Source organism: Pangasianodon hypophthalmus, chromosome 15, assembly GCF_027358585.1.
Source record: "Pangasianodon hypophthalmus isolate fPanHyp1 chromosome 15, fPanHyp1.pri, whole genome shotgun sequence".
NCBI classification, from domain to species: Eukaryota; Metazoa; Chordata; class Actinopteri; order Siluriformes; family Pangasiidae; genus Pangasianodon; species Pangasianodon hypophthalmus.
Window position 1 is genome coordinate 15574230 of NC_069724.1, and position 19299 is coordinate 15593528.

The 19299-nt window shown below is 40.0% G+C and overlaps 1 protein-coding gene across 7 annotated transcripts in view; it reads right to left on the reverse strand.

The window, feature by feature from the left end:
* Positions 1-1387: 1387 nt before the first annotated feature.
* Positions 1388-19299, reverse strand: part of tcf7 (transcription factor 7) — a 104470-nt gene continuing 86558 nt past the window's right edge. For 2 of the 7 annotated variants that reach the window (XM_026929261.3, XM_034311453.2), the window contains 3 exons: positions 13386-13434; positions 12834-12906; positions 1388-2226 (listed from right to left, as the gene is read on the reverse strand). In XM_026929261.3, coding sequence (XP_026785062.2) covers positions 1959-2226; positions 12834-12906; positions 13386-13434 — 390 coding nt within the window. In that variant the 3' untranslated portion in view covers positions 1388-1958. Of the gene's footprint in view, positions 2250-12832; positions 13189-13385; positions 13435-19299 lie in introns of those variants that run through there. The other 5 variants (XM_034311454.2, XR_004579633.2, XM_034311455.2 and 2 more) reach the window with 5 other exon arrangements.

Genomic DNA, 19299 nt, shown 5'->3' on the forward strand with positions numbered 1-19299 from the left:
GAATTGACTGATGTGTGTTATTGAGTTTCATACTTAGCTGAGTATTGTCACATCAAGATTGTGAAGACTGGCCAAAAATCCTAGGACTAGTTCGCAAAAGTTGTTTCATATATTATGCAAATTAGCAAAAAACCTCTCAAGATACAGGCCGAAACATAAATGCATATGCTATACTGCCACTATTAGTTCAGTTGGGCCTATCTCACTTGCCTGCATCCGGGCACCTGTTGACCATGTTTCATGTCTGTTTGACTTCCAGTTTGGTCTCACAATTTGTTTCAGAAGAGAATCAGAATCTAAGGAAGAAAAAGAAGAAGAAGAAGAAGAATTGCAACAAAAACAATAGGGTTCCGGTACCTTCAGTGCTTGGACTCCGAAGAAGAAAAAGAAAAAGAAGAAGAAAATCCTAAAAAAATTAATAGCGTTCCAGCACCTTTGGTGCTTAGACCTCTAATAATGGAAGAAGTTTAGAGCTACCAAACCTATTCCTAGACCTGGCCACCCATCCAAACTGAGTAAATGAGAGAAAAGGGCTTTATGTAGGGAGCTGACCATTCCACTAGTCAGGCATTTATAGTATAGTGCCAAACAGAAACCAATCTTAGGTAAAAGACAGCTTAACTGTAGTTTGCCAAAGGCAACTAACAGATTCTCAGCCCATGAGGAACAACATTCTATAGTCTGTTGAAGCCAATATTGAGCATTTTGGTCTGATACCATCCCCACAATAGTGGAAGCAGCATGATGCTGTAGGGACATTTTTCAGCAGTAGGGATCGGGTGGCTTGTCAGGACCTCAGATCAGGCTTAAGATTCACTTTCCAAAATGACAATGGCCCAAAACACTGCCAATAAAATGTAATAGTGGCTCTGAGGCAAATCTGTGCATGTCCTAGAGTAGTAGCCCAGCCAAGACCCAGACATTACCTAATTAAGCATCTCAGAAGAAAAAAATGGTACACTGATGCTCCCCATTCAAGCTGACAGAGTTTGAGTGGGTCTGCAAAGAGTACTGAGTTAAATGTCTGAATACTTGTGTAAAGTTATTTTCTCTGTCTTTTAGTAATTTAACAAAACTTTGTAAAAAAAAAAAACCTGTTTATACTTTTTCATTATGGAGTATTTTTGAATTTAATCAATTCATATTTTTCTAATGCTTTAAGATAAACTGTGGTTAAAACAAAGGAGTTTAAATATTTTCTGAAAGTACTGAGAAAAGAATGGAAAACCCATTTAAACGCTTATAACAGAGGTCAGTACATGGTTGTTGGGAAAGTCAATACATTTATGTACAATAATTTCAGTAATTCTTCTCTCAGAGCTATTCACAAATTAAGGTCCAAGTCTGTATAGTTCATTTAATTTGTTAAAAACCACTGGAGTATTCCTTTTCAAAGTTTTCCAAAATGTTTAATATATTAAAAATGGATATGTCACAAAAGAAGACACAACAAATCAACACCACTTAAAGGAAGTAAAGAATTTTGTTGTATATGAAGTAAACAAGCACAGTAATTTGAAGAGCTGCATTAATTCAACATAAACTCTCTATTATAACTTGAGAACTTTGGCACATTCTATTCTATGGCTGAATAGATTCAGAATCGATATTTATTATTGGTGGCGGACTAGGTAAACATCAAAATGAAGCATTTTCATTGTTGTTGCTTGAAACATACTTGACACTGATGTTTAGATGAAAGATACCAGACATAGCACTCAGAAAGTGGCATTTGTAAATAAAGGGAACAACAGGAATAAGAAAAATGACAAATAAAAACAAATGTTTAATATTAGGTATAAAATACCATCATTTGAAGACATTTTAAAATTTTTACAATTAAGTTGCTGGCAATGTGATACACACAGCAGCTGGTGTCTCCATTAAAATTTTTATAGTGTCTAGTGAAAACACTGAAGGCAGAAGAGTTTCTGGGTCTCATTGTTTAATGATATGGACTACTGAAGTGTGGATTGTGCTCTCTGTTTTCGCTCTGCTGAAGAAAATTGGGAGTTCGCTAGGGCTGAGTGTTGAGGGTAAGGGTGTTTTCTGGTCTGCGTATGGACATTGCTTGCATCAGGAAAAGGAAAGGGGCAGTTTAGAGGAGAGATGAGGTGTGTGAAGTGATTAATAGGAGAGGAGGGTGAATCTACAGCACTTCCATCGGAAGAATTGGGGCTGGCGCACTGTCTTCCTTGAAGGTAGCGAATGCACTTCTTTTTTCTCCTAGGAACAGTCAAGAGAGTTATCTGTGAATAAAATGTGGATGTAAAATGTCACACATATGCACACTCAGTGACAAAAAATGTGCTATAAAACATGAAAGAGTTCTAAGATACACTATATGGCCAAAAGTAAGATGGACAGGTTGGTTGGGCATAGGCATTGTCATGCTGGCAGTGGTTTGGGGTAGGCCTCTTAGTTCCATTGAAAGGGAATCTTAATACTACAACACACAAAAGACATTCTAGACAATTGTAAGCTTACAACGTTCTGGCAACAGTTTCAGGAAGAGCCTCATTTGAGTGTTATGGTCAGGTGTCCACATACTTTTGGCCATATACTGTTGTACATGATGTACGTGAAATTAATCTTGCTGAGCATACATAATTGCAGCCTATTGCAAACAACAGCAAGTTACCATTAATGGGTTCAGATGATAGCTTTCTAATTTCGTTGTGATGGGAACAAAAGTATATTCTTAAATGTTGGTTGACTGGTGGACCACATTGTTTGGGTTGTTAGCTTGCATTTAATAATATGGTGAAGTGGCATATATCATTACTCTCACAATAATTTAGAACAGTAAAAAGCCATTAAATTGAGTAAAGTAAATAAAATTTTTAAATGCTTTTAAAAATTATTATAGGGTTGGGTAAAGAGCTGCAGCCATTGGTTCATACATAATATCTTCATATAACATTTATAATCAGTATATACATTATTAGGTCTACCTACTTTGTAGCTATACTCATTGGCTTTTTTTCAGGCACACCCACAATATATGTGGGTATACAGTAAAAAGGCACTACCATGGGAACATTGCTGTCAATCAGCAGCATTGTTACTTTTAAACACCTTAATTTCACTGATTGGTTGTGAGCAGTTCACCAACCAAAAAATATCCAACCAATATCAGTACTAATATTTGTATTGATTTGCAGTGACCCTTCCTAAAAATCACTAATTGTATATCTACAGTGCACTCTAGAATTATTTGCACTGTTCCTGAAAATAAGCAAAAATTAATATACAAAAAAAAAAAACATGTATGTAATAAGTGCCATTTCAAGCTCAAACATAGTGACTCTATAGTTTTATTTAAAAACATTCTTTTTTCAAACAAAAAGATTTCACCATATTTTACACAGAATGCATGACCAAAAAGTTTGTTTACCAAGCATCATTAGAGGTACAATTGGAATCAAGTGTTGTGATTAAAATTTAGGCACCACATTTGTAAGATGCTCTGAGCATTGTGTCAACATCTACAGTTTAGCCGTAAAATTTACAGTTTTTGACCATTTGCTATGGTGATGCAGGAGACACTACATGGTCAGACCAAACATGAATAAAATTCAGTCAGTGGAAATGCCGAGTCAATTGAGGTGGAAAGGACAGGGCATGTGAAAAACGATTTACTGTTACTTTGTGCCTACTTTATCTAGGTGAACTTTGACCTGTGAATTCGGATGTGAGCCAGTAGAAAACAAAAGGGCGAGTATTTTGCATTTCTGTGTCAGTAAGCAGGTTGGCGCTATTATATACTGAGTTTTTCTTCCTATTTGGATGAACCAGTTATTTAATTTATTTGAAGATTTCCATTCATGTAAGTAATACAAGTGTAAAGCTAGGCAAATAAGGGGCAATGGATGAGATGAGAAGGAGTAGAGAAGATCTCTTGGAAAGTTCTGTGGGACATGGAAGCATTTAGCTCAAGTTCTTCATTAGAGCCATATGATGGCCATCTCCCAAAAACCCCAACCAATGATATGGTGGGGACCCAAAATGCCCCCTATACCCATCCCCAGCAACACTGATACACATTCTGGTTGGCTGCAAAGCAAGCTTAACCCAAGGCAGATACACCTGCCAGCACAACATGCCTAGCAGTGTTGGAAACACAGCAGATGAACAAAAATGAACTACCTACTCCTGTGTCCTGTAAACCACCTTACTTAACATTTGTCAGCAAAGGCCAGAATCATTCCAAGCTTCTTACATCTACACCAGAAACCAAACAACTAGGCACAGCACGGGATTGAAAGATGATGGCCGACCTGGGCCTGAAGCTCTCTTTCCAGAGGAGATCACCTCAACAAACATCAGGCCAAACCTTGTACTGTGGTCCTTATACCTGCTCCTCATGTACATCATAGCGCTTACAGTGGTGGTAGACAGCAGAGGATTTGTAGCGATAACAGGCTTCTAAATGGGATGGGAGTACTGTTGCTTTGTGGGACTTCAATGGTTAATCAAAAGAATATCATATGAATTACTAACTTTATAAAAGAATGTGACGGGGGCCATCAGCCCGCGCAGAAAAGGCCTAAAGTGCTCCTCGCACGACTGCCACCGTGGTATTGGATCCATTGTTTTGAATAGCGGTAGAGCGCGTGGCTGCAAGGCCGGGCAGAGAAACTCGAAAATCGTCTCAGCTGGAAGCCAATGATTGCAGCGGTGGCTCCCTACCCTCCTGCAGAAACCTGGAGAGTATAAAAGGGGCCAGTGGCCGCTCTCAGGGAGAGAAAGGTATGGTTAAGCAGTGTGCTAAAATCTCTCCCTCTCTCTGCCAGAAGCTGATATCAGTGAGGACTAAGAGCCTGGGCCCCAGCATGCCAACCCTCGCCAACCCCGAGAGCGACTGCCCTGCCTCCTGGGTCCTGTCGCAATGCTGCTGCCCCATGTTCGCTGCGCCCAGCTCCGGCACAACTGCGACCTCACCTTTCTGAACCAGCCACCCTCATGTTCACCCCAGCCTTTCCGTTACATCAGCACTTAAAATAAAGAGCACTTTTCCCCCACTTCCACGTCCTGTTGTCTGTGTACTGCCCCTCGCAACCTCATGGTGCTACAACAATCAAATCTCAAAATAAAAAGGAAAGATATTTATATATACATACAGGTTACATTAAAGCCAGCTGCCTAATATTGTGTAGGTCCCGCTTGTGCCACCAGCTCTGACCCATTGAGGCATGGACTTCACAAGACCTCTGAAAATGTGCTATGCTATCTGGCACCAAGATGTTAGCAGCAGATCCTGTAAGTCCTATAAGTTGTGAGGTGGGGCCTCTATGGATTGAACTTGTTCGTTCAGCACATCCCACAGAGGCTCAATCAGATTGAGATCTGGGGAATTTGGAGGCCAAGTCAACACCCTGAACTACTTTTCATGTTCCTCAAACGATTCCTGAACAATTTTTGCAGTGTGGCAGGGCACATTATCCTTCTGAAAGAGGCCACTGCCATTAGGGAATACCACTGCCATAAGGGGGTGTACTTGTTCTGCAATGATGTTTAGATAGGTGGTACATGTCAACGTAACATCCACAGGAATGCCAGGACCCTGGTGCAGCCTGGTGCTATCTCTTCCCCAGGTAAGCATTCGGCCATCCACATGATGTAAAAGAAAATGTGATTCATCAGACCAGACCACCTTCTTCCATTGCTCCATGGTCCAGTTCTGATGGTCATGTGCACTTTCAGTGGTGGACAGGGGTCAGCATGGGCACTCTGACTGGTCTGTGGCTACGCAGCAAGCTGCAATGCACTATGTATTTCACCTTTATATCATAACCAGCATTAACTTTTTCACCAATTTGTGCTACAGTAGCTCTTCTGTGGGATCGGGTCAGACAGGCTAGCCTTCGCTCCCCACGTTTATCAGTGAGACTCGGGTGCCCATGATCCAGTTGCTGGTTCACCAGTTGTCCTTCCTTGGACCACTTTTGGTAGGTACTTACCACTGCATACCTGGAACACCCCACAAGACCTGCCATTTTGGAGATTCTCTGACCCAGTCATCTATCCATCACAATTTGGCCCTTCCAACACTTCACCTTTGAGAACGGACTGCTCCCTTGCTGCATAATACATCCCACCCCTAGACAGGTGCCATTTTAATGAGATGATCAATGTTATTCACTTCACTTGTCAGTGGTTTTAATGTTATGGCTGATAAATACACACACACACACACACACACACAAACACACACACCAACCACTTTATTAGGAACACTATAATAATAATGGGTAGGGCTTCCCTTTTGCTCTCAAACAGCCTCAATTCTTCATGGGACAGATTCCACAACATGTTTGAAGCATTATTTTGAGATTCTAGTCCATGTTGACATGATTGCATCACACAAATCCTGCAGGTGCACTTTCATGCTGTGAATCTCCCTTTCTGCCACATCGTAAAGGTGTTCTATTGGATTCAGATCCAGTGACTGGGAAGGCCACTGAAGAACACTGAACTCTTCATGTTCATGAAACAGGTTTGATACAAATTTTTCTTTGTGACATGGTGCATCATCATGCTGGAAGTAGCCATTAGAAGATGGGTAGATTGTGGCCATGAAGGGATGCACATGGCCAGCAACGATATTCAAATAGGCTGTGGCATTCAAGTGATATGGTATTAACAGGCCCAAAGTGTGCCAGGAAAACATTCCCCACACAATTACACCACCTCCACTCGCCTGGACTGTTGACTCAAGGCAGGCTGGGTCCATGGATTCATGCTGTTGGTGCCAAATTCTGACTCTACCATCTGTGTGCCTCAGCAGAAATCAAGATTCATCAGACCAGGCTATGTTTTTCCAGTCTTCAAATGTCCAGTTTTGGTGAACTCACTGCATTCTCAGCTTTCTGTTCCTGGCTGACAGAAGTGGAAACCAACATGGTCTTCGGCTGTTGTAGTCCATCTGCCTTAAGGTTCAACGGATGCATTCTGAGATGCTCTTCTGCTCACCACAATTGTACAGAGTGGTTGTCTAAGTTACTGTAACCTTGCTGATAGCCCCGACCCAGTCTGGCCATTCTCCATTGATCTCTCTCATCAACAAGGCATTTACATCTGCTGAACTGCTGCTCACTGGATGTTTTTTCTTTAGTGTTTCCTCAGAATTGTGCAATAGAGATTATAGTGCAATTGTGTGTGAAACTCCCAGGAGATCAGCAGTTGTAGAAATACTTAAGCCAGCCTTTCTGGTACCAACAATCATGCCACAGTCAAAATCACTGAGATCACATTTTTCCCGATTCTGATGGTTGATGCAAACATTACCCAAAGCTGCTGGCCTGTATCTGCAGGATTTTATGTATTGCACTGCTGCCACATGGTTGGCCGATTAGATAATTGCGTGAATGAGTAGGTGGACAGGTGTTCCTAATAAAATGCTCAGTCAGTGTGTGTGTGTGTGTGTGTGTGCGCATCTCCAAAATGGCAGGTCTTGTGGGGTGTTCCGAGTATGTAGTGGTTAGTACCTACCAAAAGTGGTCCAAGAAAGGACAAACAGCGACAGGGTCATGGGCACCCAAGGCTCATTGATTCCACAGAAGAGCTACTGTAGCACCAATTGCTGAAATAGTTATTGCTGGCTATGATAGAAAGGAACACACAGTGCATTGTAGCTTGCTGTGTATATGGCTGCGTTGCCGCAGACCGCTCAGAATGCCCATGCTGACTCCTGTCCACTGCCAAAAGCACCTAAGACGTGCACGTGAGCATCAGAATCGAACCATGGAACAATGGAAGAAGGTGGCCTGGTCTGATGAATCACATTTTCTTTTACATGATGTGGACAGGCGGGTGCGTGTGCGTCACTTACCTGGGGAAGAGATGGCACCAGGATGTACTATGAGAAGAAGGCAAGCCGGTGGAGGCAGTGTGATGCTCTGTTCAACATTCTGCTGGGAAATCCTGGGTCCTGGCTTTCATTTGGATGTTACTTTGACACATACCACCTACCTAAACATTGTTGCAGACCATGTACACCCCTTCATGGCAATGGTATTCCCTAATGGAAGTGGCCTCTTTCAGCAGGATTATTTTTGCCACACTGCAAAAATTGTTCAGGAATGGTTTGAGGAACATGACAAAGTGTTGAAGATGATGACTTGGCCTCCAAATTCCCCAGATCTTTAATCTGATCGAGCATCTTTGGGATGTGCTGGACAAACAAGTCCAATCCATGGAGGCCCCACCTCGCAACTTACAGGACTTAAAGAATCTGCTGCTAACGTCTTGGTGCCAGATAGCATAGCACATGTTCAGCGGTCTTGTGAAGTTTGGGCTTTGCTGAAAATTTCTTTAAGTTTATCATGACGTACATGAGAGCAGTGTGTTGGGATAGCTCCATGATGCTTTAACAGGGGAGTCACAGATATGGAGATAGAATTATGACAGAACTGCAAACGTTTTTTGTAATTGTAACTTTTAATTTGTAATTGTAAGTGACTATTCACAAGTATATACATTTTGTGATACTAACTTTTTGTATGTGAAATATGAAACTTAGAAACTTATGAATTTAGATTAATTTGTAGAGTATACTTCCAAAAAGATGGCATCTGCTTTTTTTTGTATCAATTTTTTAAAAATATCTTGTTGCTGTAAAATTGTCTTCAATTTGGCATAAGGATATGCAATCATTGGGCCTCATTTATCAACCATTTTACTAAAGCTGTGTGTTAATCTTTGTATAAATCAAAGAGAAATAAACTTTTCCACTGGATTTACAAAAGTTTTGGCAATGCTGATTTTGTTTGTACTCCTGTGCATATGTTGATCACCCAGAATGTGCAAAGTGCATTACCGGCAAAGCTCATTTGTATGTAGTGATGCCCACAAAGCTTTATAAAAGTTCAAGTGCACAGACGGCATGAAATGAACAATCAGGTTAAAGGCTGTAAGGCAGAAGTAGAAATTATTTTGATTCACTACTATGCCAATAAAATATTTAATAATAATAACAATAATAATAATAATAAAAGCTGCATGCAGCATTTTCAGGTGCCAAGCACCCAGACTTGGTGAGCTGCACATTCACAGACGCGCTACAATTTTTGCCTAAGCAATCACAGGACAGCAGAGCCATAACTTTAGGCAAAGGGATTCAAGTATATAAAATATGGAAAACTATATAAAATATCAAATCATTTGATAATTTTTTAAGGCATGAAACCAGTTTCAATGAATTTCAAATTGGCAAACAGGAAGTACTCTTGAAATTCAAATGCTGATGAGCATTCACTTTAGCTTACCCTAGGGAATCATAGGAATGTAGAACTAGGAATGGAGAACTGTGAATTTAGCACAAGTTATTTAAATTAATTAGGAAAATTATGGAAGTTGTCACAGTCATTAAACTTTTTGGGGACATTAGGGCGAGGTCCTGAAGAGTCCCATGAAAAGATACAAATGTCTTATGAGATACAGCCTATCATCCTGTTTGATGAATTTGCCACTCCAGAGAATGGGAGAATGGTATTTAATATAAAAGTTCCTTTGATAACTTTTGTTTAGACAGGTTTCAAGATGATGTAAGCCAAATTTAGTGAAGATTGGACAAAATCTGAAAGAAGAGTAACAAAAATGGCACTTAGATGGAAGCATTTTCAGGATGTTATTGTAAGTTTTGACCAGTGAGTGGTGGCATCACAAAATGGGCGAACTATTTGAAGTATCGAAGTTCTTTTGATAACTTTTGTGACGCTTACTCTGAAGATGACGTGTCCCACATTTGGTGATTAGACAAAATTTGTAGGAGGAGTAGCGAAAACAGTTTTTGACAAAATCCAAGATAGTGGAAAATCTAATTAGGTGGAAATTGACGTCATAGGATGCATTGAACTTGCCTCAACCAAGGGAATCCAGGGATGCCTGGCTATTAAATTTTGGACACAAGGTGACCATAAGCATACTTCTAAATTAGGCCCAAATTTGACCAGATGGTGGCACTAGAGGGCTGGGAGCACTTGGCCCAAATTTGGTCAGAATGTTCCTTAGACCCTCCCCAATCAGTACGCCAAATTTCACAACTTTTTACCAGACGGTTCTACACACCTTCGGTGCTTGGCCACCCAATATGTAAGCGCTAAATCTTCCAATAGCTGACTTACAACTATGCACAGACAGAATGGCCCGTCCTCCATTTAAGTGGCACCATTTCTTTTGTCATAATGGAATCATTAGTTTTATTTGTTTTAATGTATGGGTTTGTCTTGGCTTGCTTTATTCATGTTCTTTAATTAATGCCAATAATATAAAACAACTTGTGTAAATTTACACACACTCAGGACCAGGAGTGGGAGACAAATATTTTTTAGAATTTACAGGATTTTCATGAATACCAAATTTCTTGTATAAACTTTGATACATGAGGCCCTCCTGAAGGAAAATGATGGCCAGCCTTCAAGCAAAGTTTCCTTCCAACAAATTCCTTATTTTCAGATAGCAGGGCACTGTTATTTTGCTTTCATCATGGCCAGTTATCAACTTTTAAAGACAGAATTTTTGTATACATTTTGCTTACTCACAACCGGATTAACTGTAAGTATGGAAAATGGTTGGTTATTTGGTGTTCAAAGAACAGTTACATATGTGGCTAGCATTCTGTTTCACCCCTCCTACTGCCAGGGGACTGCAGACAAGAAAACACTTGATACCCACTGTAAACTGCACATATACACTATATTACCAAAAGTATTCGGTCACCTGCCTTGACTCACATACGAACTTAAGTGCCATCCCATTCCTAACCCATAGGGTTCAATATGATGTCGGTCCACCTTTTGCAGCTATTACAGCTTCAACTCTTCTGGGAAGGCTGTCCACAAGGTTGAGGAGTGTGTTTATAGGAATTTTTGACCATTCTTCCAATAGCGCATTGGTGAGGTCACACACTGATGTTGGTCGAGAAGGCCTGGCTCTCAGTCTCCGCTCTAATTCATCCCAAAGGTGTTCTATCGGGTTCAGGTCAGGACTCTGTGCAGGCCAGTCAAGTTCCTCCACACCAGACTCTGTCATCCATGTCTTTATGGACCTTGCTTTGTGCACTGGTGCACAGTCATGTTGGAAGAGGAAGGGGCCCGCGCCAAACTGTTCCCACAAGGTTGGGAGCATGGAATTGTCCAAAATGTTTTGGTATCCTGAAGCATTCAAAGTTCCTTTCACTGGAACTAAGGGGCCAAGCCCAACTCCTGAAAAACAACCCCACACCATAATTCCTCCTCCACCAAATTTCACACTCGGCACAATGCAGTCCGAAATGTACCGTTCTCCTGGCAACCTCCAAACCCAGACTCGTCCATCAGATTGCCAGATGGAAAAGCGTGATTCATCACTCCAGAGAACGCGTCTCCACTGCTCTAGAGTCCAGTGGCGGCGTGCTTTACACCACTGCATCCGACGCTTTGCATTGCACTTGGTGATGTGTGGCTTGGATGCAGCTGCTCGGCCATGGAAACCCATTCCATGAAGCTCTCTGTGTACTGTACTTGGGCTAATCTGAAGGTCACGTGAAGTTTGGAGCTCTGTAGCAATTGACTGTGAAGAAAGTCGACGACCTCTTTGCACTATGCGCTTCAGCATCCGCTGACCCCTCTCCGTCAGTTTACGTGGCCTACCACTTCGTGGCTGAGTTGCTGTTGTTCCCAAACTCTTCCATTTTGTCATGATAAAGCTGACAGTTGACTGTGGAATATTTAGGAGCGAGGAAATTTCACGACTGGATTTGTTGCACAGGTGGCATCCTATGACAGTTCCACGCTGGAATTCACTGAGCTCCTGAGAGCGGCCCATTCTTTCACAAATGTTTGTAAAAACAGTCTGCATGCCTAAGTGCTTGATTTTATACACCTGTGGCCAGGCCAAGTGATTAGGACACCTGATTCTGATCATTTGGATGGGTGACCGAATACTTTTGGTAATATAGTGTAAAAAGTACACCGTTCACCTTTTAGAAATTATGCAGTATGCACATGCAATATTCAATTTCAACTCTTGTATCTTGTGGTAGACAGCTAAAATAACAATAATTTTTTCAATGTCCAAATATTTGTGTACCTGACTGTATATTCAAATCAAGACAGAACACAACAAACAGTTGCAGAGACCATGCCCACATGCCAAAACTTAACAGTGTAAAGCTTGGACTTTGTCCTGCATAGAGGATTTAGCCAAGATCCCTCTCCAACCATATTAGGCCTTACAAGAAAAAAAAATCAGGGATAGAAAATAGACTAATATGTTGATGAAGGAGAAGAATGGCAAACATTGATATAAATATCTAATTGGAGTCTAATAAATAGTCGATATATTGCTGTAGGAACAGTCCTTATAGTAATTACAGTAGTCACTGCAAGTTTGGTTTAATTTACAATTTATGGCTTCCATCTGCATGTTAGAGCAGGGAAAACACTAAAATATTTATGTATGAGTATGAGCTTCTCAAGACTGTAATTATGACGTGTGAGCTACATTTAATTAGATGATTTAAACAAAAACATGAATGCCAAGGTTCCAAAGACAAAAAATGTCCTGATTCTAAAGCTACAGTCAGCATGTTTTAGGATACTAAGGCATGTATAAAATGTAATTTTTTGTTGAGTTGGTTAACATGCATCTTATTTACAAATATATTGTTTTTTATAACTTTAAACCAGGTTTAAAAAACATTTCCATTTATTTATTTTAAAACAATATTTACCAAAACATACTGACCATTGTGTGCTCTAATGTTAGTTCAGGACACCATGCAAAGCAGCAACAGACAGAGAAGGAAGGTTGGGCAAATTTTAGGATGGCAGAAAAGGAGAGGTACACACCTGCAGGGATCACACCAGTCCATTTGTTGATTGAGGCCGAAACGAGCTCGGCATTTCTTAGGGAAGCCAGGGTCTGAGTGCAAACCAGCAAGCATGCACACATAGAAAAGGAAGGAGCAAAAGGAAGATTGGAAGAAAGGGAGAGGGAGAAGACATGGGCAGAGACCTTGTTAACAGACAGAGAGAACACGAAAAAGCAAAAAAACATTGTTAGAACCCTTTCCTAAGGTTCCAAAAACAAATCAATGCGAAGAGAAATTTCCTTTTAAAACTTGTTACTTTATGGAGGTTTTCTGTGTTCTTGGCCAGAGAATGTGCATTCCTTGTGGCTGGGGAGGTTAGGTAGGGACTAAATCTAGAATGGGATGTTCAAAACGCACATATGGGTGTGACGGTCAGGTGTCCACAAACTTTTGGCAGTATAGTGTAGCTGTTTCCCAGTTTAGAAAAATGAATACAGAATCTGTTTTTATGCTATGATTGCACCATATGGAATTTTCCAGGATATATTTTATGAAGAAAGCAAATATGTAAACATAACTATGGTTGTACCTGTGGCAGAATCTTGCTGCTTTTCTCTTTTTCTTCTCTTCTTTTTGCCCTGTAAGTGAATGCATACATACAGAACCATTTGTTAAAGACATTTGTGCAGACATAACCAAGAAAAAGGACTAAGTACATTTTTTAAAAAGCCTAGTGATGGAGATTAGTAGCAAAAGCATTAGGTACATTCTTTTCCAGCTAATCTATATGTTCAGTGACTAACTGATTCCCCTATTAAAATGTGCATGCCCGGGACTGTTTAAGAACACCGATATGCTAAGTCACAGGTTCCCAACCCTGGTCCTGGAGTACCCTCTGTCTTGCTGTGCTCTGATTCAAACACTCCCTCTTCAACTCAGGAAGGGCTGTTAATTAGCTGATTAGTTGAATCAGGTGTGGTGGGGGCAGGGAAAACACTAAAATGTGCAGGAACAAAGGGTACTCCGGACCAAGGCTGGGAATCTGTGTACTAGCTGGTGGTACATATCAAAAACAGGAACCAGTAAGCCATCAGTAAACCGGAAAAAGAATGAGAAGCAAGAAACTTCTATGCCATGTTTTTTCTTGACATCCCCAGTCCAACAAGTTTTTCCTCTTATCCATGTTTGTAGATGTGAATTAATCTCATAAAATGGCATCTGAGTGTGAAGCACTTCTCTTTGGTGAGCACTGACACCTCCAATCCTATGATTTGTCTCTGTTGAATACCCATGAGGTGCTAAAAACATCTCATTCCATATGTCTGATATGATATATACAAAGCTTATTTTTGAATACTGTTTTGCATACTAATTTCACAAGTCCTAACATTCTTTATTAATTATACTGTTTAAACATCATACATCATTTTGCCATGGTTGCTACAGCAATGACATCTCAGAAAAATCTCATGAAATTGACATCTCAAAAGCATTGGAACTTTCCAGCCAACTGTAAAACACTAGCTGCCTATGTAACTGGTTCTATGTTTGGCCTTGGCCTTCCTACAAAGTCACAAAATGGCATCTAAGAAATGTCCATAAGGAGGAGACAATACTCATAAAGTGTCATGTTATGGTAGGGGCTGGCATCTGGCCTACTTATAGGTGTGATGACATCCACCACCCAATGGATGAGTCTCTATTTAGACAAGGGAGCCCCTTGCATCTTTCCTTCAGTGACAAACAGTTGGTGGATCGCAGGGCCACTGTTTGGTCTAAGTAGAGACTGCACTGGGCACAACAAAGAAAGTTCTGCAAGTTCACCTTCATGACTGGATCTGTTTCATAAGTGGAATGATAATGTATGCCACACTTTGGTGTGCCAGGGTGGCTAACATTTTTAATGAATCTACCTTCACACTGGTAAATCAATGTTGGAAAGTTTATTTCTGAGTTCATAGTGAGATTGAGCACTGTAATGTTAGTGATCAGCATGGCCTGCTCAGGACATTCATAACCTCCTTTTTCTTATACTGTGTTGTTTGTGTGACAATTGCATGCTCCATGAATGTCTAATCCCCCTGTTTTTCTCAAAGGCACTGGGAACTCATCAACTAGGCCATGTTTGGTGTTATATGCATAGTAAAATCATGCTTAGAACTTTGAAATAAGTCCCATGGATGTATAACTCAACAGGTTCATGATCTGTGCATTTTATGAACATGCGAAAAGTTGTCCCTAAAGTGTAGCTCTTGGTGGGATGTGAATTTGAATTCTATCCTAACAACAAAAAGTCAGCACCACTGAATGAGAGCCAGGAACACCATTTGATGACACACTATTTGCACTATGCCATTAAAAGTATCTAATATTATGTTAATAATAATAATAATAATAATAATAATAATAAATGAGCGCTAAATCTTCTGTCTGCTGTGGCATTAGTTTACAACTTATGGCTATGCACAGACCAGCCCATCCACCATTTTTACAATGACATTTCTTTTGTCATAATTAAATTATTCGTTTTATTTTTCCTGTTTTTGCTGGCTCGCTTTCTTTATTGTTCATATTCTTTAATTAATGCCAATATTATAAAATGACTGGTTTTCACAAAATTTTCTTGATGGTTTTCTTAGTCCATGACCTAGTAAACTAACATGAGGCTGTGTCACTACAAAGCACTTCTATGTCTGGATAAGGGTGTCTGCTACATGCTGTAAAAAAATCTGTTCATATACAGCTTGATAAATGAGGCTCAATCTTAGTGTCATTAGATTACAAATTCTAGGCACAATTCAAACAATCTAACATTTTAATCTCATAAGGGTGTATGTAATCATATTTCATATGATTTATTTGGTAGTGTATCATAAAATCAGGCATCTTAAGTTCATGAATATAGACCAAAGACTGAAAGCTTTGCATTTCATAAAGATGTACAGCAAAAACGGTAAGGGTGTACTTATATTATCCATTGTTCACTAAGTTGTTCATATAAAGGACTTGGAAAGTTATTAAACAGGTCTCTTAAAAATGGTCTACTGTATGAGCTTACACAGGCATACAGAGGCTAGAATGTTATGTGGAGCAAGCTGAAAGCTTTACATTCCTCCAGGGGAAATTGAATTACCAAATGTGTAGTGACCATGGTACTGCTGTATTTTTATAAATTTTGCAGATAACCAAAAAAATATATGAATATACTATATGGTCAGAATCCTTTTTGTGCACTGCCACCATGAATGAAACCATTCAGTTGGTTCAGATACAGGAGTGATGACACCTAGGTCTGCCATTCTTTGCAGCTCTGTTTTAAACTTCTGCATTGCCATCAGGATGCTGGACAGATAACAGACTTCATTGTGAGGTTTATTTTCATCGAGTATGTGACAGGAAACTTGCCACTTCATCTTTGAAGAGGTCTGCACAGTCCTCAAAGATTTTGTTTGAGAAATCTGGGTGGTCATTCATGTCAAGCATTCGTGGCATGGTTAGCGTTATGGCAGGCCTAGTAATGCTTGTGCATTTTTTTTTTCCATCACATAGAGCTGAAAATCATGGCTCTGACCTGCTGAGTTGCAGGGTACTATGACTGATCCTAGAGTTTTTATTTCATTGCTGCTGTAGGCAACCAGCCTTGCAATGTTTGAACCGTCAAGTTGCTTACCTTGGCATACAAGTTTGAATGTGTTGTACGAGATTACATTTTGCTCCGGTGTTGCCCTTTAGTTCAGTGGGTTTGCTATGTATATGAACAGTGTTGAACAGTTCGGTTTTCTTATTTAGTTTAGTTGTGTCAAAGTTTTGCTGTACTGTCACACCAGTAATAAGGAATGACTCTGCACCACTGCTGTTGATTTGTTCCAGCTCCAGTCTGATGGACCAGCTTTCTAGGCCAGTGTTTACTTTGACCTTTTTGAGGTCCTGAAATGTTTTCTGAAATGGTTCCACTTTTTGCAGTTGTTGGATTGCTGGGCTTAAGCAAGGCACTTGTCTCTTTTAGCTGCATGACTACCTCCACAATTGCTAATCAGCAGCAGGAAAAACCCAGTAAGCCTGGAACGAACTGTTCATTTATTGCAAACTGCATTCACTTACAGAGACATGTTGAGTATGTTACCAAGTGTGTTGAAACGGTCTCCCAGTGAGAGGTAAAGAGAAGAACTAAACACTATACACAGTCCACATGTCTGCTAGTGATGTCATATGCAAAGCTGCTCTACACTAACCAACAGATATTAGCAACACCTATACACAGTGCCACGATCTTTTGTTTTTCTATTGACTCATAAGAGCAAGGCTCATGAATTCACAGGTCAAAGTTCACCTCGATGTCAACATGAAGCAACAGTAAGTGCTACCAGAAACAAACATTACCCAAATGCATCCTATGGCCTTTCTTCTTTAGTGAATTGGTTTTTAATTTTATTTATTGGTTCTTATTACCACACTTAGTGCTGGAACCCTATTGCTTTTATTAGGATTTTTATGGGTCCAAGTGCATAATATGGGAACCATATTGTTTTTGTTAGTATTTCTAGGGCTCCAAACACCAAAGTCACTGGAACACTATCGTTTTTTTTCTAGGATTTTTAGTGGTCCAAGCATGAAGTGCTGGGAAAAAAAAGCATATCTCTTGGAAAATAAGGTTTACTGTGAAAATTTTTTTAGTCTGATTCTGTTGCTCAACCTGTAAAACACTGACTTTTGGATCATAAAAAAAATTAGCACTTAGAACTAGTTCACAGTAGCAGGTTCTACATTTTATACAAATGGTCACAAATTTGATTGGGTGGAGTTAAAGGGTCCAAAAGGCAATTTATTAGATGTTGAGTAAATAAATTAAGGTAAAACAGAATTGTCCCTATACACCTAATTTTCCAAGAGATATGTTTTTGTGTGCACAAATATGAATAACAGGGGGCCCCAGGGGCCAATGTGACTGAGATTACATCAGATCAGTACTGGGTCCCTAGCTGAACCTACCGTTCAAGTTTTGTGACAATAGCTCAAGGGCAACTGTGGAGGTGGGGGCATAGTTGAGCACTGGTTTGTCAATGGAAGGCGGAGCCAGGAAAAATAAATGGTAAGGATCTACATCTATGCAGGATTTTGCTAACGAGTGTTCTGTGTTTCAGTGAGCGGCAACAAGGATAAAGAGAGGAGAGATGAGAGAAAACTAAAGAGAGAGCTGAGCAGCACCGAGCCGTGTGTGCGCACACACACACACACACACACACATATATAACAAAATTGCTATAAAGCAAAAGAAATAGTGACAAAATATAAAGTTGTCCCAAGCCTGTCTCTCCGGTCCACCTCGTAAAATATCATGGTAGCTGTGTCAAATACCTGTCTGGCCAATGATGGGCAAGTAATTGGGTAATTTTCAAGAATCCACTTACAGATTAGGACACTGGTGCACCATACCAAATTTTAGCTCAATCGGACTTATAGTTCCTGAGAAACAGCTATTTGACCTTAGCTTTGCCCCTTTATATGACCACTTCCCAAACTTTGCACATGCACCTCAGAACCTTGTCCTGTACATGCCTTTCAAGTTTTGTGCAAATCTCATTAAGCACTCATGAGCTAAAGCTATTTGAGTAAATTACGCTCCACTGCATTAGAATTGATTGCTGTGTGGCGGCCATATTTTTTACAAATGTCAACATGTTTTTGATAATTATTGAGAGTCACACTTTGCTGAGTAGTTTGACATTAAATTTGTGAAGATACCTGATGTCAAACTACTTGGGAGTATGTGAACTTTAATAATGATTAAAAACATGTTAAGCTTTATAAACAATATGGCCACCATACATCAATTGTAAGGAGCTACACTTGGTTTACTAAAAAAAGCTGTAATTCAGGATTGGTCTCTCAGATTTGAACCAAACCTGAAATACATATTCAGTATAAGCTTCTGAGGATGTCAAGCATTTGAATGTGCATAGACACCTTTTTGTCTGTTAGTTTTATACTTTGTCTTCTCTTTCTTCTTCTTCTTAATATTATTATTATTATTATTATTATTATGAGGGGTCCAAGCACTTTTTTGTTAAGATTTTTCTTCTTCTTCTTCATGTATTTTTCTCTGCTAAAGCTGATCATGCAGACCAAATCATAGGTCCTACACACATGAAACTTGGTCAGTACACAGTATTCCCTCCTGCTCTTCAGGCAAGAGAGATGAGCCCAATTGGCCTAATGGTGGCACTATAGCAAAGCGTTTTACATTTTGGCTCATATCTTTAATACCGTAAGTCCTACAGTGAACACTGCTCCTTATTCCTTTTGTTCTCCCAAACAAAAAAGTCTTAAGAACCATGTTTCTCTGCCCACTCAGATTTTTTTGCTAATTTGCATAATATGCGAAACCTACTTTTGAGAACTTCACAATTTTGGTGGCAAACTACTCAGCAGAGTGTGACCAAAACATGCTGGGCTGGCATTCATAAACAATATGGCCACCACATGACAATCAGTTCTAATGAGGC